General features: G+C 45.2%; 1 protein-coding gene across 1 annotated transcript in view; it reads right to left on the bottom strand.

Annotated features, from left to right (window-relative positions):
- Nucleotides 1-438: 438 nt before the first annotated feature.
- BMP2K (BMP2 inducible kinase) overlaps nt 439-24,821 on the bottom strand; it is a 49,539-nt gene continuing 25,156 nt past the window's right edge. Inside the window, exons 8-16 of the mRNA XM_009098524.4 lie at nt 23,965-24,068; nt 22,475-22,554; nt 21,517-21,677; nt 20,072-20,232; nt 19,382-19,477; nt 18,520-18,701; nt 17,579-17,736; nt 14,817-14,930; nt 439-5,549 (exon numbers count right to left, since the gene is read on the bottom strand). Of these exons, the coding sequence (XP_009096772.2) occupies nt 4,120-5,549; nt 14,817-14,930; nt 17,579-17,736; nt 18,520-18,701; nt 19,382-19,477; nt 20,072-20,232; nt 21,517-21,677; nt 22,475-22,554; nt 23,965-24,068 (2,486 nt within the window). The 3' untranslated portion in view covers nt 439-4,119. The remainder of the gene's footprint in view (nt 5,550-14,816; nt 14,931-17,578; nt 17,737-18,519; nt 18,702-19,381; nt 19,478-20,071; nt 20,233-21,516; nt 21,678-22,474; nt 22,555-23,964; nt 24,069-24,821) is intronic.

The raw sequence follows: 24,821 nt of genomic DNA on the forward strand, positions 1-24,821 counted from the left end.
GAGACTCCCTAGCTGAATTGGCTGATCAACTCAGCTTTATCTGTTCTTGACCATTTCCGCTCTTACTTCAGCTCACCCAAGAGTAAAACCAATACAAGGAGCATCCAAACAACCTGCTCAGGTAAACTACTGCAGGAAGGGGCTCACACCACGTTATACTTCTGTCCACAAGTGCAGATCTCAGTCCAGTGGCATTGGGACCCATACATGACCTTTCTGGATAAAGGCTTTAAGGAATAACACTGAACCAAAGGATTTTTAGCCACCTGGACACAGCAGGATGATTGGGCAGCAAATCCAATACTTAAAACAGTTTTAAGAGCGTCTCAGGTATTTCCATGACAGCTACAAAATCATGCAGCAGCACTGCTTATAATGAGTAAATGAAAGCCTACACACCAATACTTCACCGTGCAGTGTTGAAGAGACCTGCAAAGGCACTGTTACCAGGTTCCTTTATTTAACAACTCCAAGGGTTTTATGATATACATCAGCTTCACAAAAAAAGTTAAAAGTTCTGGCTTTAGTAGTACACAAAAAAGCTTTAGAAACCCCAAGTCTAACAAGAAATGGAAGTGTAGTTCAGGCAAGTGCACTTAAAAGCTGAATGCCAGCAATTTTAAAATAGTTTTTATGCTCTTTAATAGTAGGTGATGCCTCAATCACAACTTTACCATGCACACCAGCTCCTTGATTTCCTTTCAAAATAAGCTCTGTGGAACAGTAACACAGCAGCCACCCGTGGTGCTTAACTCATATTCACTCAAGTCACAAACATGATTGTGGCTGCTGGGTTAACAACACCACAGCAACTCCAAGGGGTACGTGATGTGTGCGAGCATGTGTATATTTTATATATACTTCTTGGATATATAAAAATACACCATATAGTATAAAAAACTCCAGATAAACTCTTTTTCTCACAGTAGCAAATATATCAACTTATTTTCACAGTACTTGGTTTTACTAACTGGGACACCCAGAATGATTATAAGCTTTTTCCTCCGACACTGGTGCTCACAGAGCCCCCCACCACAGCATTAGTTGCATTAATTACACACCTAAAAGCCCTTGGAGTCCGCAGGCAAACACAACTACCTGGTTTTTCCTTCCATCATCACAACCACTTAGCAGTGGTTGTGCTTCCTAGCACTTTGGGACAGACGCTGTCTCCAGCAGCTGATCCTAGGCCTGTGCTTCAGTCCCTCAGCATGCTGAAGAAGCTGTAGAAACCCATTGGGATTTCTGTCTGGAAGGTGAGTGTCTACCCTTTACCCTGCCTTCTTGCTACCACAGGCAGCACATACATGTCTACTGCAGCAAGGGCCTTCCTGATTTCTACTAAGGTCACGTTGCATTCCACACACCCTGAAGAAGAGCAAAGGATACCCCATTCCCTGACAGTCACACATTTCACCTCCTTTGAATAGTGCATAGTGGCTGAAAACAACCCCAAACTCGGGTTCAGGTGTGCATAAACTACATAAACCATGAAAAGTCAGCTTAGCAGGGTGCACCAATCTCACATCGACCATGAGAAAGAATAAAGTAAGTAACTCTAAAGCAAAAGTTAAATTTCAGTAAAAACCTGATTGGTGTCTCGAGTATGAAGAAACAGGTTTGTTAAAGCCATTAGGAGGCAAATATCATGGGCCATAACTCGTGCCAGCTCTAGAGTCACTGGGGTCTGCAGCTTGCCTTTGCCTTGTCTCTCCCTTCAGCTTGGCTGTGCTGCAGTGTAAGTGCATAGAGACCCTCTGCCCAAGCCCCTGCAGCCCTCCTCAGCCTGGAGCCCTGGGGTAAACCAACAGTACTGAACACATTTCCTAGCTGTAATTTACCTGATGGCTTCTGCCCACACTGGGTCTTCTGGTGCCCAGCCTCCTCCCTCCATATCCAACAGCCCCCACCTCTCCTCCTGGGCCCTGGAGCCAAGCCCCAGGGCCACGTGCATCATTAACCCTTCCCCTTGCTTTCCCACTGGGAAGAAAACAACAGCCTGGCTTTGGTGAGGACCACCCACAGTTAGGACCACAGTTTTCATCTCACTTTGTGTCCACCTCACTGCCACATTTGTCATCTTGCTGTGTTCCAAGGGCTCTTCAGGCAGATAACAGCTCTGAAAGACATTGAGAAGGGCAGCTCATAAGCATGCACAGAGATTAGAAAACAAGGGACAAAGACTGTTAACCTGAGTGTCAGAAATGCTACAAAAATTGGCATGTGCTTCTTTGCAGCCTTTGGCACCAAACAGGTGAGAAGAGCAGTAATAAAGCCTGCAAAGTCCTGTGTTCAAACATTTCTACTCCATCTCCTAAGGGCTTAACTCCTAAGCCTGGAAAAGGCACACTGAAGCAGGCACAGCTGGAATATCCCACTTTACACCCTGTGAGAGGTGAAACTGAGGAAGATGAAGGTAGCTATCTGTACACCATCACGATGAGCTACGTTCAGATTCCAGAGCTAAGGGAAGCAATCTCACATCTATACTGGGGGCATTTTGTCAAACTGATCCCAAAGGAGTCACGTGATTTGTTTTCCATGTGTTTTCGGTGAATATTGAAAGGGACCAAGTGCCCCCAATCACCTCCTGAATATCCAGCAGGAGGCGGTGGGGGAAAGAAGCTCACAACCCTGACTATTTCACTTCACCTGTGACAGGGGGGCACGTGAGGACACCCGGCCACAAACAGGGATGTCCCCCATGCACAAACACCCAGCTACCCACTCCTCAGCCTCCAGTGGAGCAGGACAGGAAGGTGGGACAAGCTGAGGAGCCACCTCCTTCCGTGTCCCCGTGAGGACAGCCAAGGAACCCAGGCAGGCCTGTTCCGAGGGGCACTGTCTGCACACACCAGCAGCTGCTGCACCTCAGGAAGCAAACGCTGTGCTCGGCAGTGTGCACTCCTCCTGCCATCACCCGAGGCGCCTCCCGGCGGCCCTGGGCAGCAGGACAGGAGTCCTTTCCGAAAGGCTCCGTGGGGTGAAACGCAGCTCAGTGGTCCGACAGCCACCAGCTCCTGCTGGAACACAGCCGGGGCAGGAAGCGTCTCCAAAGCTCAGTGCATTTAGCGACCCTTAAAGAGCATCAGGTTACAGTCATTTCATAAAACTATTGTGGTCAAAAACCAACACATTTTCTTCCGAATCAAAATCCAAGAGGAAAACAGACACAAATCCCAAGCTGTAATCAAACCAATCCAATGGCTGTACCTCACAGTCAACTCTGCAAGTCATCTGAAGCACTCCACGTGCCCAAGGACAGCCCATCTTCCAGTGTGCTGAGGAGTCTCCCAAAGTGCTGCAATCCCGGCTGTGTCCCTGCTGGCTCACTCCCCCACACATACTCACAGATCAGTAAATCACCTGCTTCTTTAGTTTTGACTCTACATTTCCAGTTTGCTACTTTACATTAATGGCACTTACTATTAAAAAAATATTTCAAAATTGACCATTTAGGCACACAAGAAAAAAAAAAAATCTGCCTTTCATCTCTGCAGCTGCATAGATGTCTCCAAGGTCCCAAGCCATATAGCTGTGCTCTGGAATTCTGGGCCACAGCCCCTTGAGGATGTGGCTGCTTTATTTTTACGATTAATAAAGGTAGTTTTCACCTAGGAAGCAAAGACTTGGCTACTTCCAGCACATAATCTGGATATCAGTATGTCTTGGTTCTTAGGTCTGCAGAGACAAGAAGAAGCACCGCAGTTCATTAGCCTCCTGTACATGTGGGAAACAACTTCCACGTGCTCCCCGCCTCTTCCGCTCCACCGGGGCACATGGCACAGGGATGGAAAGGCAAGACCAAAGTGCACAAACAACAGTATGTCCCAGGGCCCCAAGTCAGTGACAGGGATTTGTATCCAACTCCTCATTTCATTCTGGGAGCCATATGCCATAAGGAAACAACAGTTCTGATTTTTTTTCTCTTTTCCTCAAAAGGTCCAAATCAGAATTAGCCATTATCTGCAATTCCACCAGGCATGCAGGCCACTGCCTCCTCACCCCAAACAAGCTGTACAACCCAGGCCCCTGGCATTTCAACCACATAAATTAGTCCACTACGCCTTTACTAAGGGACTTGGAGAGGTGGAAGGGGGGGTAACCCACTGGAAGCCTCTACTGTTTAGAAGGGAACGGAGCTGCTCCAAAGGGATCTAACTCCAGTGCCTGCTGTGGTTGGCTCTGCGTGCTCTGCACCACCAGCTCTGTGAAGGGCACAGCACCAAAGTCATCTGTTTTCAGCCCGTCCCCGCCGTGAACAGCCCCGTGCAAGGAGCTCTGCCTGGGCCTGCCAGCCACCACCACCGTGCCGTGGTCCCCGCGGCTGTCCCCAAAGCCCTGGTGCTGGGCATGGCGCATCAGCTCCGGCGGGTGGAAGGGCTTGGCTCCGAAAGGATCCAGCAGCGCCTCGTCCGGCTGCAGAGGGTTGGCTCGATCCTTGCTGTCAGTCAGGGCCACGCTGATGTTCTCCTTGGAGTCCGAGATGGTCAGGAACTCGTTGCTGCTCTGCGAGTCCCTGCGGCCGGCCTTCCTGTGCCGGCGGGCGCGCTCAGGGGTGCGGTAGCTGGGTTTCAGCCCCTTCTTGGCGCTGGTGGGCGTGCCGTGGTGGCGCTTCCCGTTGTTCTTGGGCACCTCCTGCTTCAGGCGCCTCTGGCGGGAAGACAGCTTCTGCAGGTTCCGCTGCTGCTTCACCTTCTGCTGCTGCTGGCTGCCTGTGATCTCCTCAAACGGAACCAGCCCAAACAGGTCCTGCCTGCTCCCAGCAGACCTGGGGACAAGGGAGGGCTGAAATGGGGTGCAACCAAAGATATCCACGCTCCGCGGAGAGGTGGGGGAGAGCAGAGGCTCCATCCCTGACCCCTGCCCGTCTCGCTGCGGCACCTTTTTGCTGAAAGGAGCTTTTATGAAAACATCAAAGTCATCCTGCTCTTGGCTTAGGCTGGGAAAAGCCACCTGAGAAGAAACATCTTTGTCCACTTTCTCTCTTGCCTGAGGCTGCAGGGTGAAAAAGGGCACAGCTCCAAACACGTCAAACTCTTGGCCAGAGTTGATCAGAGTGCTTGGCACCTTGGGCGGGGACATAGGCACTGAACTGGGCTCTGTGATTTCACTGCTGCTCACACCATCTCTCAACTGAGTGCCCAGGAGCCCTTCCACACATTTTTGCTTGGTTCGGTCACAATCAGAATCAGAGCTCTGCTTTTCTTCCTCTTCTTCTTCCACCTCTTCCTCAGAATCCATGAGGAGAGGTCGGTGGCCTAAATTCTCTGGTTCTGTATCATTGTCATCATTGAAGTCCCCATTCTCTCCATGCAAGACTTCTTCATCCTCCTGTTCTTCTTCTTCCTCACTGCTCTTGGGAGAAGGAGGATCTGATTCAAAATCACTCTCTGACTCCTCGCCACCTTTTGTCACGTGTCCCTCTGCACTTTTCCTCCCTGCCCGGGGATCTCTAAATGAATGGCTCAATTTTCCAGCCTTTGATGGGGTCCCTAAGTTATTTCCTTTACTGCTGGCTGAGTTATCCACTTGTTTTCCAGGGGAACCTGCAGGTCCAAAGAAAAAAGCAAATGAAAACTTAAAACACAGAAAGGCAAAACTTTCTCCACGCACTCCACAGCCACACACTCCAGGAGCTGATACAAACATATATCCTGTACTTAGGGAGGGAAACAAGCTAAAAATCCCATCTGACATTTCAAACAAGACACACAAAATCAACAGACAGAGCTGCCAGCTTTAGTTCTAAAGCACAAGGTGCCTGGACATACAGTACCAGTATTTGGGGGGCACACAGAAGGGGCCAATGGACACAGCTGATCTCCAGAGACAGCTTTTCAAACCCAGTCATTACACAGCCACTCTCCTCTGGGAAATGGGAGGCAGCAGGATTTCAACACTAGTTTTCTGTATTATTTTTTTAAGCAGACAAGCTATTTTTGATGCGCTTCTGCTTTGATAGCCTGCTCTGACAAACAATGCTCTAGTCAGGAGAGCAGCTCCTATCTTCTGCAGAAACTGAGGCCCAAAAGCTCTTGCTTTTCCCTCAAATTTGAGACCAATGCTTTCTGCTGTGTGTCTAAATGAAACTTGTCAGCTCAGCTTCTCTACGGCAAATAAACGTATCTACTTGTTTCCCTCTGCCAGCTTTCTCCCTACTATTCACTGACAACTAGAACTGAAGGAACAATTGACTGATGAGTCTGTTGTGCTGCAGTTGCCTTGGGAACACTGGAAGCAGTAAAAATTTTGCAGGAGTACAAAAAAGAGACGGCAAGAGCAGGCAGAGCAGGGGAGGCTGCACAGTGGCACTGGCACTGCTCTTGTCACTAAGCACACCCAGTTTCTCCCTGTGTCAGAGAGAGATGTTTTCTCCCATGATGTGGGGAGATGTTTTCACGAGTGTAACTGACTGTGATTTCTACTGGAAGGGAAAGAGCAGGAAGAAAATCAAAACACTCAAGTCTCAACTAGGTGAAGCACACTTGCCCTTGGAATGCCCTCTTGGCCACAGACAGGGTGCAAAATGTCAGATGTAACACCAGCAACAGCAGCAAGAATTCACCTCCTGGGAGGCCCAGAGCCACTGCCCACAACCTGTGTGCCCAAAGGCTGTGTGTCACTCTGCCCAGAGAGGCTGCCAGGCACCCTGGCACTGGGGACAAGCCTCTCACGTCTCCAGCACCTGACAGCAGCTGGGGCCAGGGCTGCTCCTGGGGAAGCAGCTGTTAGAGAGCTCTACCCACAGCACTGCACTGCACCCCTGACCTCACCCAACCAAAACTGATGTCTTCCACTTAGGGCTTTGTTACACCAACAGTGGCATTTCACCCACTCCATGTGTTCAAAGGATGGGAAAAGCCAGGGATGGCTACATGCATCCACTACTTCTCCAAAAATCGTCTTCAGCCAGAATCCATCTCATAACTATTGTTCTTGCAATATACCAAATATTTTCTCAGCTCATTCCTTCTTTCACAGGGAAACTAGTGGGTAACTTCCAGGGCAAGTCAGAATCTTTGCTTTCTATGCTCCAGTTTTACAAGAGCCATTTCTTCAATTTTTTAAGGGAATTAAGAGCGATTTCCTTATCCATCAGCTTCCTCGCTCCTTTGCAGCTACACTTTAAATAATCAAAATTCAGCAGCAATACAATTTATGTAAGGATTTAAAAACAAGATGACCAGAATGACTAAAACCATCAGGTGATTAGGGCTTTGAGCTGCTTCTTCTTGCCTTCTCGTGTCAGATTGCTTCTTATCTACTGCAATTTTAAATGCTACATATTTGCTTTACCCACTAAATGAGAATCTGGATTATTCTGCTGCTTACTTTAGATTTCCCAAAGGTACAGCCTTCACATTGCACTAAATAACCCCCCTAGCCTTCAAATCCTGCTGTTTTCAATATTTACTGGAACACTAATGTTAGCATAAATGCAAATAGATTTAGAAAAAGGGACTGCTTCTAGGTTAGATGTTAATACCACTTCCACAACAAAAAGCCCAAACCTCTTCTCTGTGTCCATATCCACCAGAGTTTATAGTCCCACAGAATGGTTAGATCTTTGCACTTCATCTCAATATGCAGCAAACAACTAATAGAGCAATTTTATTTTCAGGGAAGAACTAAATCACAGTGTTACCTAACACCTCTGCCTTCCCAGAAGGTTTAAGTGCTGCCACAGTCAGAGTCCCTGGAAAGCAGACTGAAACAGGCAGTGACGAGACAGAACACAACCTCTCCCCGAGCAGCTGAGCGGCCTAAGGGGCTGTGTGAGGCACAGGAGGTGCAGCTCTCAGCCCCAGAGCTCTCCAGACAGACGGCACAGCAAAGAGGACGTTTATGCACAGGCACCCCGGCTGCTCCAGCATCCCAACACACCCACCTGCTACTCACAACTGCGATTCCTGCTGGCAACACACAGCAAATCATCTTGGCAATCGGGCATCAAGACAACCCAGCCTTTCCACCCCCTAAGGCTTCCTCTCTTCAGTCTAACAAGCACAACCTCCAGAGGAACTTGGATGAAGCCAGGAACAACTGACCGATCAATCCCTCTTGCTGGAGACACGCATCCACAGCAACAGAGGCCAGGTGCTTCGCCTGTACCTGGAGCTCTGAACCTCTCCTCAAGGAAATGCTGAGCACCTTCCTGGCTGACAGAGGCAGACACGGAGGAAGAGCTGAACAGCAATGAGAACACCAGAAGTTTGATGTACATGTTGATTTTTATTTTGCCCACAGCAGCGTGTCCTGGCTCTGGTCACCTCTGTGGGCTCTTGCTTCACTGAGGGCCATGCCATGGCATGCTGGACATAGCATATCCCAGCCTTTGTGCTGGCAGGAATGAGGCTGTCCACAGGAAAGGGAAGCTTAAGGTGCAGGTTTGTAAACATCTGTCCCTGCACATGAGAAAACATGGTCCAAAATATCTTAATTTTGAGGCTACTCAAAGACACAGCAAGAAGACTTTTTTCCCATTATAAAAGCACCACAGCACAGTCAATAACTGCATCTCAGCTCAGCAGTGGTTTCTGAAGAAGGTTTCCAAATTTCTAGCTCTTCAGCTGAGATTGCTCCTTCTCCAGTCTCCTTGCTGGAGTTAGCAATGTGACTTGGTTATTGTAGCACAAAACCAGTGTCTAGGTATTTGGTACAGACTGGGAATTATCCAACAGTGAGTACAAACTCAAAGCCTCCACTAGGAGCTCTCTGCTACTAGAGTTGCAGAGCCAGCACCTAAGACCTTATGTGGACCACGTCACCTGGAAAGCAGGTGGCACGCAGCAGATGACGCTGTGAACAGCAACTGCTCCCAATATGTGGGTTTGAAGAGAACTCCTGTACTCCAAGGAGGATTTCCAGAACAGTGACACCACTGCTCCCACACTGGAGTGTGTCAGGAAAGAACAAGTACCATCCTTTATCCTTCTGTGTGTGTTGAGGATAGAAACAACCAGAGCCACCTGCTCCAAGCGGAAGCTCTAAGACAGTCATTTTGCACACTTTTAGCCCTACCTGGCCAACCCTGAGGGAAGAAACCATCTCCACACTCACCTTGGCAGGTGCAGTAGCTTCATGTTAGCTCCAGGAACAAGGATAAAATTGCATCAGACAAGAATCAAAACCAACCCAAAGAAACAGAAACAGCCTCCCTAGAACTATCATATTTTAAACTAAGATAGGAATGGTTTGCTCTTCTACACCACAGTTGCTGTGTTTCACTGCTAATGTAAGTTAGCAAATGAAAGAGCACTACACACAAGCCATCCCCCAAGAGGGGGAAGCCCCTGCTAAACGACAACTAGATGCTCTGGCCAAACTAACTTCCAAACTCAAGTGTTGTGTCATGTTCATTTCATGCAATCTTGTCAGGCTACACCGCTGCAGAGACATTGAGATACACATTTATACAGCACTGCTGCACACTGGGGGCAACATCTGTTTGCAATGTGCTGCTCAGATTACCACACTTCTAATCAGGTTTGCAGCTTGTAGGGAACAATTGTTCTTGGCTCAAATGCGAGCCAGGTGGAACATCTTTAATCATATAAGAAGATCCCAATCTTCAAGGAAATTTCTGTTCCGATGTTCTTTTTCGAGAGACAGGATTATAAGAGGATGAATTCCCTCTAACAACTGCAGTAATTACATGCCTTCTGCTGGTGCTTCATTTTAGGGTATCGTGGGGGGAGCCCAAGAGTGGGGCATAAGAGCTTTAAGCTCCTTTGGAATTGGGAACATACTGCCACCATCATTTCATAACAATTTGCCACATGTCAGCCCAAGGATTAGCGGCGGGCTGCAACTAAATCTGCACCAGTTCTCTGACAACAGCCAGGGCAACAGCTGCTCAACACTGTAATGGATTTACACATCTCATCACCTCTATTTTCAAGAGCAACAAAAATGGAAGAATACCACACTTGTGCCTGGCACTAGGCTGACATTTTTAAAAATAATTAAAATTAAAGAGCAACATAAAAAATAGTGCAACATGCACATGACTGCTGCAAGACTTGAAAAAACTTAGAAAAAAACCCCAGTAAATAATTTTGGAGAGAAAAGGCAGACCCTTGGCAGAAGCCAGACATAGCAGTTATACCTATGACGGGTGAACAATTTAGGTTACTTAGGAAGGGGTATCCAGAATAGCTGAAGTTTTAGATGATCCTGATACAGGGAAATATCCTGAACCTGCATTCAGCAAGCCCTATGAATAACTGAAACCATAGCCAAGAAGGTACAGAGTAACATTAGCAAAGCTTTCAATGAGGACAGATATTGACAAGCACTTACTCTGCCAAGTTAGCTAAACCTGAAACACTTTACAACACCCACATCGCTGCACACAGGTCTGGGCCCCTTTAAACAATCAACATCAGCTGCCAAAGAAACACATACTGCTGGCAGGAGAATTTTCCAAGTTCTAAAAGCAGCTCAAGTCTTTTTTGTTTCTTCTGGTCTGGTACTAATAATTTCTTAAGTTCTGTGTCTCACTGAAAGGCCCAGACTGCACAGGGGTCCCAGGGCTCCACAGGCGTGGTATAAAACTTGCAGAGGTTTGAAACCCTGTTGCAAGCAGGACACAAAAAACCACTGAATGAATCATCATCCCCCACGTCTGCTCCTGCCAGGAGATCGCACACCTCCGCTGTGACACCGTGCGCATCCAGCAGCTCCTACCGCAGCAGGGCATTCCAAGGGATGTGTCCAAGGCTCCAGATGACTCCCATGGCACTGCATCTGGCACACAGCCAGCTGGTTTGCTGCAAGATCCACACAGCTGGGACAACACAGGACACCACAAAGCCCCTCTTATCCCAAGCAGACACTTGCGGCCACCATTCGAAGACACCACCAGGTTGCCAAGTGTGGGAAGTCTGAAGTCAGAAGGAAGCCGTTACAGAACTGGACTCGCTTTTATTCAGTCTCTGCACAGAGAACAGGCCTGCAGTGGCTTGGAAGGGGTTACCATGGAAGCTACCAAAACAAAGTGACTTGATCACATCTACAGCACACAGCATCTGTACAACACTCAGCAGAACTGCTAACAAGATGACCTGAACCAGAACCCCATGCCGAGATCCCAGGCGACAGCTCACGGAGATTCTTCCACAGGAGCCTGAAACAGCTTCAGGCAACACTGCCCAACATCTCCACAGCTCACACAGCCCATCCATGTAACTTGGAGTGTTACCTCAATTCTTGGATTCCTTCTGGGCATCGCAGTACTAAGCTGAGGGAAGCAAAAGGCCATCCTAGCCCAGCTTCATCCCACAGATCATTAGTGTGAATAAATGCAAGATGGCCAAAGGTACAGCTCACCAGCCAACTGTACTATATTGATGACACTTCCTTCTTACATTTGAGAGCACCACAAAGTGTCTTTCTCTGAAACACTTGATAATAACAAAGCACAAGCTGGTTAGCACACACTTGAATCAAACATTTCCATTCCAAAACGCTGTCCACAGGAGATGTCTTTTCCACCATCACCATCCAGTTCAGGCATTCCAGAACCCGGACCTGTTTTCCACATGGGAAGTGCTTAAGTGCCCCAGTGCTGGCTATTTAATTCTCTCTTTCATTAAGAGGTCTGCAATGTAGGGTTTGTTTCTATCAGAGCAAACATTGGAATTCTTTCCCAGACCAAGTTTCTTTTCCAGTCATCTCAGGTTTTAGAGCACTACTATTTTCCACAACACTTCAGGCATAAAGCAGTGTGTGCAGCAACTTTACTCGTGAGAACGCTTTTAGTAGGATACACACCAAGGGTGAGAGACACCAAGAGCTTGCACAGTGGTTCCCTATGCCCCAGACTGAGAGGAACCCAGCACCTGTTAGCTCATTTCACACCCCTTTCCCTCTGTGCCAAGGGACACAAGTGTCGCTGCTGGCTCTCCATTCCCACTGGACAAAAATAAGCACAGAAGGTCTAACAGACAAGCAGCTATAGTCCATCCAGTTGCAGGTTTCTTCTCCTGGTGACCCTTGCATCAGTGCCAGCCTGAAATGCACTCTCAGCTCCACAGGAAATATCCCCAGTCACAGCAGTCCACAGACTTTCTCAGCAATGATGGAAGGCTTCCAATTCCAGCCTCTCCTGCTTCCCAGACAGGGGTTAACATACCTGGTGACACCTGCTTAGCCAGATTACCAGCAGTTGATGTTGGTGGGTCCAAAGACGACACATGACATTCACCATCTTGCTGCTCTCTCCCAGGAGGTGACCCGAGTCAGTTAATTACTGAGTGCAGAGCTGCTTTCAGCAGAGAACCCTTAGGCCTCCAAAACAGGAGCAATCCTCTGGGTGACTCTACTCAGCCACAACCCACACACACAATTTAGGCATCAGATCTATACCAGAGCAAGGAAAACCAAGCAGAAAAAAAAACAACCTTTGAGCTGGAACTCTGGTCAATACAGTGGAACACAACTTCAGTAAGAACTGTCACTCGTCAAGGAAGTCAGTTGTAGTTACTTGAGAGCTCCTGTGTTAATAAGGTCACCGTTTCATGTCATTGTAATTGAACAAGTCAGAACTCAGTGGCCACAGCCCTGGGTAAACAGTGCTAGCACACTCCCCATTTGGTCCGAGACACGGTACAATAAGGAAATGAAACTTGTGCTTGAACGACATCCCAGAGGCTCTCTTGCAACCACTGGAATTGCACTCAAGGTATTAAACCTCTGTTCCACTTGCCAAGCAAACACCTGTCCTTGGATGCCCTGGGAAAGGGACACAGGGGGTTTACTGCTCACTTACACGTTTCACAATCACAAAGAACCAACCAGAAAGAACAGGTCACACAACAGTGTTAAGTACAAGCAGAAATTAAAATATCAGGGAGGGACATTTGTCAAGTTGGCCCCAGAAAGCCCTCAGCTAGAAATTAAATATATCCAAGTCAACAGCTTTCTTCTGTTCTTAGCTGTCTTGCAACTCCTCTTTTCAAGACATTATTAAGAACAGTTCAGTGGGGAACACAAACCAGCTTTTAGAAGATCAATATTAACATTTAGGTTTTTTTTAATACTTCATTTGTTTACTAAGTGCAACTCACAGTTAACACAGAATTAACAATGCTTTTCTTGAAACCAAGACAATATTTATTCTTATTTAAATGCCAGTTAAAAGTCCCCAGGAAAAAAGGCTATAAAAAGTGCACAATTTTTTTCCCAGTGCCAGAGCTATCATTACACAACCAGCTCAATATGACTCAAACAGCCTGGTTTTTCAGTCATAAATGGATTTCAGGGGATTTTTCCTCCCCTTAATAGAATTAACTCCCTTTTTTTTTTTTTTTATTCTTAGTGTGTCAAGAATTAGAGCTTGGATTCCAAGCAACAAAAATAAAGCACATGTTAAACCACAGTGAAAACATTTGTTACCATCTAAAGCTATATTACAACCATCTAAACAAACCAGCAACAATCAAATGAACTTCCAAGATCACAGGTGAGGAAAGCAATACAATAACCTCTGGACACAAGGGTATGAACACTTGGCAGGAGACAATACCTGATGGTCCCCATCTTAAATGGAGTGTGAGCTACATTCTGTTTGTTTTGCATGTGAATTCAGGCTTACCTCTAAGTCAAAGCAACCTCTCGAATGAAGATGCCAGGGAAACCTTTCCCAATAGCACCTGCAGAGCAAACCCTTCTTCACTTAAATGCTTTCACATGGCTCTGAACTACTGACCATGAACAAGGTGACAGAAACAAGCTTGTCCTGAGAGAGCAAAACACCAGCACAAGCTAAGAACACAGTCCTATAGCAAGCAGAATGAATGCAGGTCTAGAGACAGGAGCAGGTATTTTCACCGCAGGCTCTGCAGGAAACAAGAGCATTACCCTGCCCACCCTTCACCACGCGGAGCACCAGAGCCCTTGTGAGCTTGCAGCCCTACCAGAGCATCTCCAAGAATGCAGGACCCAAGTGAAAGAAAACACAGATACTACCTTAGGTTGACCCCAGCCGATTTATTTTAAGGCATGTTTCCTGAGCTTTTGAAGTTCCATAAGAACAGTCTGTACATGTCGTACTAAGGCACCTTTATCACACAAGAACTCGCAACAAAACCCAAGTGGCTCCAGAAGTGACTGATCCTCCTTTTTACCATTCAACCACCACACAGGTTTTACTTTGTCAAAGGTACCAAAATAAATACTAAAGTGCAGATCAACCAAATGTTAAAACTGTTGCCTAAGTTGCAGGGTGATGCAGTTTCCCACTCACAATGCCCACATAACATGTTATTTTCATTTCCATTCAAGGTAAACATAGTCAAAGCTGAACCGAAAAGCAATATTGAATGCCCACCCTTCCCATGTAGATACCATGTAAAATATTCGCATTGGACTCAACTTGTGCCAAAACTGTGCATTAAACGCATAGAAGCTCACTGTCTTCACTTGGCTGGACAACTGAACTGGAGAAACAGTGTGAGTCAGAAGCAGACTACAGAGAAACAGCAAAATTTGGCCTTAGCCAGCAATTCCCCTTGAGCAAAAGCCTTTGTGGTTGTGCCCAGGTGATGCCCAGTGCACTGGCCCAGCAGAACCACACCCCAAGCAGTCGGTCCCAAGGCTCCACAGGCACCAGCAGCCAGATGCACAGGTGGTTTTACTTGGAGGTAATGAACACACCAACACATCCCTTCAACCCAAGTGCTGTTAGGAGGCAGCAGAGCCCTTGGCCATTCTTTGGTCACTGAACTGCTGTGCATACTTCAGCAAATACATACACCTATGGGTATGTATGCATACAGCTACGAGGTAATCAGGTCACAGATGGAACTTGCCTTGCTGAGAAATGAAAGGAACAGAACCAAAGGGATCTTCAGCAGGACTTGTCTGTGGAACAGCATGTGGCTCCACATTCTTATCTGAAGATGCTCTCCTGTCCACCAGCCTGTCTGTAAAATACAAAATGGGACAGAACAAAAAATAAAGTAAAATAAAATAAAAATGGAAAGACTTACACCTATGCAAAGCTATGCACTGTACAGGTTGAGGGAGGAGTATCTTGTATGCTTGTAACAAGCACAGCTCTTGCCGGCACAGCTGGTCTGGGTAGCTCCTTCCTACTGCAAGGAGACAGGCAGAGGGCCTGGGAGGCTCTGCACCCACACCTGTCCCTGCAGGAGCACCAGGGTGATCCCAAGCCTTTGTGCAATGCTATGGAAGCTGGGCTGGGGGTTCTTTCCCAGGCAGGAAGCAGACTCACTTTCTTGGCTCCCAATTCTGCACAGATGATTAAGTGGTTAGAGGAGCTGTTTAAGAAATCTACTTCCTCACAGTGCTGTCAGAAACGCAGCATCAGATGTCGCTTCTGGCCCACCACTAACTGATGATCACAGCAACAGCAACAACAGAGAAACAACAGGAGCCAGGACTCCAAGCTGTCACTCTGTGTCACAGCTCTCCACAAAGGTGTTCAGAAATCCATCCAATTGCACATCATCTTCCACTGCAACCAGCACCATTCTACTAGGAAAACCCTCACCAGGTACAAGCAATGTGTTCTGTCCTGGGAACTGGATCCCCTTTCAAGAGAAGTGATTAATCACCCCAGCAGTACCCATCGCTGCACACACTGACATTAAGCCCCTCCACACATGAAATCTCATGGTAATGCCAGCCTGACAAATTGTGGCAACATCTTCATCCTCTAACAAAGGCTTTGTATATTTATTTAGGTGTTAGTGTCATAAACATGTAAGCTTTAAAAATATTTGCCAGATTTAGAAACAGCTTTAATTTATGTAAAAAGCATCAGCTCAACAATATAAACGAGGCTTCTGAAAAGAGCAAGAAAGGATTTGTGTTTTGAACACTAGTGAGCACACCAACTTACACATCACTGCATGTGAGTTATAAAGGACAGAACAGCAGCTGGCTTTAGTAGAAGAAAAACAGAACCACTGATCAAATCTGCATCTGCAATTTCCTTCTCTCTAGATTGCAAAGAAGTTAGTTAGTACTCAACAGCCTTTTTCCCTCAGAGCAGATAACCTTCACCTAAAGAGAACTCTGCCTTCAACCTTTATGCATATCTAAGGAACAGACAAGGCCGCCATCTAGTGTGCTGCTGGCAAGGGAGTGACTCAGGCTTATTTCTGCATTTTCTTTACGTGAGTGACTAAAACCCCTAATGCTGGTTACTACTGAGCAGAGCTGTGCCATTGGGTTTGGTTCACATTTCAAATACAACATATCAAGTGTGTTATCACACCCAGCTCTCCTGTGCCCTGAACTACCTTGAAGAGCTGAGCCCAAAATGTATCTGGGTTATCACCTTCTTTGGTCCTTGCATGTGTTCAAAACTTGGGGCTTAACCAAATCAATCTCATCCAACTTGAATAAGCAGTGCCAGCAGTCCTGTGTTGAGAACACAGATTCTGAAAGCGGGTGGCCTTGTGCTGACCTTTGGTACAAACTGACCTGCTCCAGATTCACGAGCGTGTTATTGCAAAAGGCTAAGGACCACATTCGGAAGGAGCATGCTTACTGATATTCAATTCTACTACTGAATCCAATCCTTAACTTGGATTTGGAAGGAATGGTAAATTTCAGCTAGTACATAAGTCATTTTTCCCAGCTACCAGAGAGACATTTGACTGTAAAATGTGTGCAGGCTACATTCCCAACTCAAAAACAGGAATCTGATTCAATCCGCACAGGACACAAGGGAAAACTAACAACTAGAGTTTCACAAACAAACCCACCCAGTCACTTTCCTAAAGGATTAACAGGTAAAGTGCACATCCAATAGGATTGAATTGAAGGCAAAGGTATTTTTTACAGTTGCTCAAAAATCAACTTTAATGTCCTTTTAATTGCAAGAAACTTGCTGATAGACAGCCAAGCATATACAATCTGTTTTTTAACAATGTCACATCTTCCAAGTCCCACTAATAAATCTAATCTCAACAAAATCAGTTATAGGAAGAGCAACTAACAAGCACATGTTCAGCAATTAAGAACAGAAGGTAATTCCAAGTAAAAACCATGGAGATAACTGACTTCATGAGGAAAAAGTTTATTCAACTATTGCCATATCAGTACAATAAACCAGCCCTTACATGTAGCCACTCAAAAAGGACAGTACAAAACATTAACGTAATGTAATAGATCAATTTTCTTTCAGGCATTTTCAAAGGACATTTCAGACCCACACCATCTTCTGCTCTGGTGTGCAAGAAAAAAGCTGGAAAGGAATAAAGCAAGCAGCCAAAATTCTCTTCCCATCTGACAACATACCTCTGCTGTTGAGAGCCTCTTGGCAATGAAGGCGACACAAGCAGTGTAGAAGAGCTAGGATACTACAATTTTTGCAGTAATTGAGTCAGTAACTACCAGTTTCAGACGGTGAGCTCCCATTGCACATGTTTTCAAAAAGGAAAAGGAAAGGAAGACAGGCCCAACCGTGCCCTCAAATGCTCAGAAAGAACGTTCTGTACACAGCCTGCACGGTCCTTGGACAAGCAGGTGCTGGAACTGCTGAGCAACCACAGAGCCCTCATTTACTGGGAAGCAAAGTAAGCCTTCAAGCGTCCCTTACTTGATCTCAGCAGGTCAAACTCTCTGTCCAGCAGCTCCTCCTCTGTCAACTTGGAAAAATTGTCCTCTCCAAATGGATTCCAACCTGACATATCAGGTGGGTTACTGATGTTCTGCTTGGGGTAACTGGCAATTGCTTCAGCATCAGGAATGCCTGACCTGTAGAGTCAGTTCAAGGAAGCAAATAAAGAGAAACATGACAGGATTGGTTATCAGGGTCAAAATCTGAGACATGCTTCACAATGCTAAGTCCTACACACAAACTATAAAGAACTCATCCCAAAAATCTGAAGGCTAATTTAAAAGAAGCCTAAAAGGAACCTAGACAAATCTATAACCTGGTTTCTAACGTCAGTGAAACCAGACAAATCTCTAGGTTCTTTTATTTTTAAGTCAGAAAAGAAGGGGATTTGTTGACAAGAATTAACGCAATAGTCATCATTTATTACCATTTATTATGGAACGGCAGGTCAGAGGGCCATTTCCCAGGGACTGTATCTCTTCTGAGGTGTACTTCATGTTACATACTCGGGTCACACCTCTGAGCACAGCAGCTGGCAGCCCTAGCACATCAAGGCCAACTACAAAGCTTCTCTCAACAGGGTGTTTGAAACTCCTTTCAGACACACATAACCTCATTCAACATAGACTATTGACCACCCCAAGAAAAGTGGTTAGCAGTCAGTTCCTGGAGTAAATCCATGAACAAGAAATACTGGAAGAAATAGTTAAAAGAAATCGTACCAGGCTCATCTGTTAACAAACTGTCTCACTTTGCTCCCAAAATATCCTTTACCACTGAACACCCACTATCCAACTGCTCTAAGTAATCTCTTACTACCAAAGCAAGTACCTTCTAAGAAAAGGCTTTGGCAGTGCCCACCACAACTAGCAATGTAAGCCAGGAGTAACCCCCAGGCTCAGCTGAGCCACAATTCTCACCTGTTGGTAGGGTAGGGAGGATCTGCCATTGTTCCACCATGCACTGGGAGCGACCTGGGGAAGGAGATTAAGGCTGGTGCAAAGTCTTGAGGAGAAGTGATGTACTCAGGGGACTGCACCTGCTGTGCCCGCTGCTGAGCCAGCATCTGCTGCTGCAGGAGAGCCTGCTGGTACTGCTGCACCTGGGGAGGTAGGGCTGTGTTACAGAACACACACGGGCTGGCTGAAACTCTTCTGCCAACTACCAGCACTGCTCTTGCAGCCACACACACAGCCACCTCCACCACCCTCCAGAACACAGGGGCACAGAGAAACCCCGCTCCAACAGGTCAGAGACTGCTTCTCTCTTACAGCCTATTACCACTTACATTTCTGTGATTACTGCAACCCAAATATATGCCACCGCAACATGGCTAATTGTGTTGAGTTCATCATACTCTATTCTTAAATCCTAATACAAGATTCCAGGACAATTTCTCCTGATCTTTACAAAACAGGCTATGGCAGTCAGCTCTTCTGCTTTTCAATTAACAACTGGATATCACCATCTTCAGTCACTCTTGTGTAACATGTATTTGCTACTGTGGCTAGTACTGGAAACATGAACCAAGGACATTTCAAATGAGCACAGACAGACCTTGTGAAACTTAGGACATTTATTATTAATACACAAGTGCAACTCCAGACAAGCTGGTTTGCATTAACTTCCCACCAACTAAATATTATTTTAGATGCCAAACTGCACACTATTACCACGCCCACAGCTCAGTGCAACTAGCCAGGCACTTCTCTTACTCCATCTATAAAAGCAGATTCACAAGCACAGGCCATATTTTAAGACTGTACTATCTCTGTGACTTACCATGGCAGGATACTGTGACTGGGCAGGCTGCTGCTGGTACACAGATTGCAGCAACAGCTGCTGCTGGACCATCTGCTGGTGCACTGCTTGGTGATACTGCAAAGACAAAAAATAGCTTTAGAAAGTAATGATGCCCCCTCAGAATAAGCAGGTATTTTAATTAATGCTTCTGCTGACTATCACATCTATGACTCCATGGCATTTTTAAATTAAGACATCATATCATCAAGAACCAGTTTGCAATTCAGTCACTGCACTTGAATCACTCTGTTTGGCAGCTTTTTCCTTCCTCCACTCCCCAGCCAATTCTTAACAAAAACCCCCAAAAAAACCAAAGAAAAAACAAATCAGACAGCATATTCAGCACTGGTGCATGTACAGCCATCTACTGCAAGCACAACATCATCACCATAATCACTCCCATCATTTATGCCAAGCTCCTTTACACATGGGTAAAGCCTTGAAGTCACACAGTGGTGATGCCAAGCAAGATGGAATTCAGGGTCAAACTGCATGAACACAGCACAAGGCAAGCAACTTTCTAGGACAGACATTACAGGGCCAAGGAAGGAACAAGAGCTGTTTTAGCTGGAAAAGTACAGGCAGCATCAGCACAAGTGTTGAATGATTCCAAGGGTTATGAACACACACAATGAGTCTCCAACACCTGTCTGACAGCTCTGACTGTACCTGCTGGATATAAGCATCCTGCATGGTGGGCTGGTGCTGCAAGTGGTGCAGCTGCTGCAGTCTCCAGTCTCCCTGCTGCAGCTGCTGGAGGACCCTGTGCTGCTGTGGGGTGGTCCCTTGGGACTGTGAGATGTCTTGTCCATTCCCTGGTCGAGTGGTTCCTGTGAGAGACAAGACTACTGACATCCAGCCCCCCAGCTTCAGCCAGAGCTCTCCCTGGCTGCTTTTCACCTCAAGCTGACACTGTCAACATCTCTTCCCAGCGTGACAACCAGGACACCCAGTAGATACCGACTTGACTTCTTCTCAAGTTATTCCAGGCCTACAAATGAACCATTTCTATGTGCAAGATGCTGGAAGCTTCCCCTGGTCTCATGATAGCAAGCTGGGTTCCAGACTTGTGCTTTACCAGCATTTAAGTTACACACTGCAGGATCTCAAACCCTTATCTCAAAATGCAGCTTTGTGTGTGTTCAACACAGAGGGTTTTTTTTTCCCCCCTAAGGAAAACTAGTAGCTTGTCCATCAAACTCCCTTAAACAGAACACCTGATGAATTTTGCCACTCAATTGCTTTTGCACCTTTTAAGAGATAGGTACTACCATAAATTTCTCTCTGCCACAATGTGTTTTACAGTCTGAAGTGCCCATGAATGATCTGTTCCTTGTCATAACAGATAAAGCTTTTCACGCTGGATGTTACATGGATCCCACCTAGTAAAAAATACTTAAACCTGGGACACAAACGTTCCCAGTGGCCTCAAGACTTCTCCAATACCATCCCTGAAACTACTCTTTGCTTTTCTACAGTAGGCACATAACAGCATAAAATGCAATTAGAAAGTGTCCTAGGTACAAAGGTCACCTACTTCAGGGAATATTTATCAGAGCCATAACTCTTTCTGAATGAGAAAAAGAGCAAGGATTTTTTGAAAACCCATTTCACTGGAATGAGTTCCCCTAATTCCTCTTGCACCCACAGTGCCACGTGGAATCAATTGTCAGTCATGATAGAAGAGACATGTTTCCAGCCTACAAATACCACCAACCTATTGGTGCTATCTCATGACTTCTTGAGACATCGGAGAATATCTTTCCTACTATAAAAAACCCAGTTTTATACAGAAGAGCTCTGTACTTTTTGTGAATTATTCACAAGTCAAAACAAGCGTGAACTTCTGTCTGCAGTGGGCAAGTTCATTCAAAAACCAGTGTTAAGCACAAGGAAAAAACACTTGCACTTCTCAGTCTCAATTTAGTTTCTGCGGCACCTCAAATTTACAGCTCAGACAGTCAGAATCTTTCAGAAATGAAGATTTGGTTTTTGGTAGATAAAAAAATAAGACTGACAAAACTGAGTTTTAAATGTTATCTCTGGAAGAGCAAGAAGAGGAAGAGAGGCACAATTGCTTCCTTATTTTGGTCCATGCTCAGAGTTCAAGTTACCTTTTTGGCCACGATTAGCAAACTCCCCAGGAACTTGTACTTTGACAGGAGTTGCTGAGCTCTGGATCGCCAGCACACTGGAAGGGGCAGTGCTCGAATTGGCCTTTGGTCTTTGTCGTGGTGCAATTGAGGTTTCTGTTGGTCCTACAGCATCTGTTATTCTGAAAGGACAATTTTTCTCCATGTAAGACACTTGATGAAAAGACAAATATTTCTACTTCAAATTTGACACAGTACATCTCTTAACAGGTGACTCATGTCTTAATCATGTGCTACTCTACTTCAGCACTGCTTCTAAGTATCTTTAAATTAGTTACCTAAAACTCCAGTCCCGTGTTTGAGACCACAACCCTACAACTAGGAACAGGACTACTGTCCATATGTACAAGAAATAAGAGAACAGAAAACATTATGCATTAGGTCACATTATTTCTACTTCTACCAATTTCTTATGTTTTCATTTCTTCTCTCACAAACGGAACTGATAATTATAGCTAAATGTAAAAGTATCCAAGTCACACACGCTGGCAGATTCAAACCCAAATAACTTCCATTAACAAGGAAACAAAGGTAAAGTATTTACTCAGCATCAGCCTTAGGTGCACACACACTAGATCATAGCAGAAATTAAAAGCATGGAGAGGAACTCCAATGATTTTGTTTTGTTTTTATTAACAAGGACAAAAAAAGTAAATCTTTTCCATAAAATGTCAATTTCTCAAAAACAAATAACAAAACCCATTTACCTTCAAAATATTTGTTTCTCTCCATGGATTCTCAATGTAATGAAAAAAAGCAAAGGAGCGGAATCCAAACAGACTTGAAGTTCTTAGAAATGCAGTTTATCTAATGACTTCTACTGAGGTAACACCTCATTTATTCACAAGTGTATGAAAAGACATTTTAAGCAAACATGTAGCTTAACAGCATTAGGAGAGAAGTCACATCCTCTGCTCACCTTGCTTTTATTTGGCTTTTTCTAGCAGCTGCCTCACTAGCTGTCATGGGCTCAGGAAGACTTGAGGGGACAGGAGAATTCTTGGGAAAAACAAATTTGGATAAATTAAAAAACCAAGATCCTGAAAGAAAAACACTTGTTACATATTGAAGAGGAATACTTGGATTCAAGACATCCACCTGCCAAGGCCTCAGGCAGAACTCACAGCTGTAGCTGGAAAAGGGTTTACCTTACCAGTATCTCTACATCCTCTCAGTGTGTGGCACAAGTAAAGTGGGACCTGACTGGTCTGACACTTGAGTCAGCTGCTTCACTTCAGGTACACTGCCAGCTATCAACAATAGGGTGCACCATGGTCTCCCAGCACTTTGTGTGACTGCACAGAGACTCACTTCAGCCTCACTCTCTAAAGCAAAGACCAATCCTGGGAGGAAACTTTTTAGCACACTCTGCTCTTCCACCAGAACACTAATTCCAGAAAACCATGCAGCACCAAAGCTTTGATGGGCCTTTAGCTTACCCCCACCTCCACCCCATTCCTGAATAAATCCCAAAACCTGGTCTGTGTTTTATAAGGAATACGGCAGTTTGGGGCAAAGGAGGAAATCAATCATCTCTCACAACAAATGCACATAACAAATGCAAACCTACATCTGCTTACAAATAGAGACCGTTCAAGTATTTCGAGACTTCCTGGTTTATTGCAATCTGTTTCCGAAAGCCAACACTTATATTTACTGAGGACATCCTTCTACAATGACAAAGGAAAAAAGGAATTCAAAGGGATCTCTGAAAATTCACTGGTCTGTCTCTGAAGACAGAGATTACTGCAACTGGTATCTGTTGCAAACTCAATTTTGAGATGGATTTTTCCTGATGCTTGTCTTGAGAGCCAATTAATAATACTCAACATTAGCTAAAACTCCACAGCTTCCATCGTACTACAGACATAATTTTATCTGTGAAGCAAGTGATCTTGCAGGCCAAGCTCAGACCCCCAGAGAAAGCAAGGATAAGAAGGCAGGCTGACTCAAGTACTGCTCTGTTTGCTTTCCAACTCACTGGAGTCCTTCCAATGGACTACCACAATTGCTAAGGATGCCTAAGCAAAGGGTTTACCCAAGAGCAAACATACATGCTCTTGACACTCTATTTACAACATTCAGCCTTCTACTGTCAACAAGGTTAACATCTGTATATTTAAGATTGATTGCATTAAGAGATCACTAATAGCTAAAATCCCAAGCTGGGTATTGGTATGGTAGCAATACAGCCCACAGAGCTATGCCCTCCCAATTAAGAACATGTTTTATTTATACAGAGCTCATACTGCGTGCACACAACATCAGCTCGACGTGTTCTCTGCTCTGTGTTACATTCAGGGACCAGGCATGTGACAGAACTGACGTGACCTCTCAGCTCCCTCACTGAATTCCCAATACTGCCTACGTAACACACTGAAACCACACAAGGAAGGCAAGAGTACTTACATTTATATTAGACACTGGACACTCCTTTTTGGCAATTTTAAAGGCAAAGTAAGATACTTGAAAGATATCAGGTCTCTTCTCTTGATCTGGTTCAAGCATATATCCTGCAAAAATTGATAAGACTTATCACTGCTAGATCACAAAAAGCCTGTTGAGACAGTACGCTACCAGCAAGGAAAAAATCCAGCAGTTGCACCAAATCGGCTTATCACCATAACAGTCATTTGCACTGTTATCTTGGGTGTGGGGGACTTTTTGTAATAGTTATTGTCAAGTCAAATAGTTCATAGTGTCAAAAACAATTGGAGAACATGAATGCTGCTTGATATGTTGACACTCAGCTGTGCAAAAGGGAACTTAACTGAAGTAGGAATTAGTAATTGCAGAGAGAAACACAAAATCAACTGACTGCACTAACACTTTCCAGGATTAACATAAAATTCAACATAGCTAAAACAAGATTGACACATCTTACTTCATCAAGCTAAGGGCTTTTCTCTGTAGGTTTCATTGACTATGAACAATTCTGCTTATAAAAGTAATACAGTTTCATTAATAAAAGGACCTTTCCCTGACAAGACAAAATTCCTTATGTTCCCTCTCAAACATTTGCTTCCTAAATTAAACGGTGTATTGTTTTCCCAAGAAATCCAATATAACACAGTACACATAACCCAGCAATCCTGCCTAGATAACCAGAGAACATAACAGTAAAATAGACTTTATAAAAAACCTACACTTCTAAAAAGATGTTCTGCTATGAAGTAAATGAACAACATGAAAACTTAACTTCACACTTTTGATGAGCAAAGTGAAGTACACTTGCACAAATGCTCAGCAGAACAGTCAACCTAACA

This window comes from Serinus canaria, chromosome 4 (genome assembly GCF_022539315.1).
Source record: "Serinus canaria isolate serCan28SL12 chromosome 4, serCan2020, whole genome shotgun sequence".
Lineage (NCBI taxonomy): Eukaryota > Metazoa > Chordata > Aves > Passeriformes > Fringillidae > Serinus > Serinus canaria.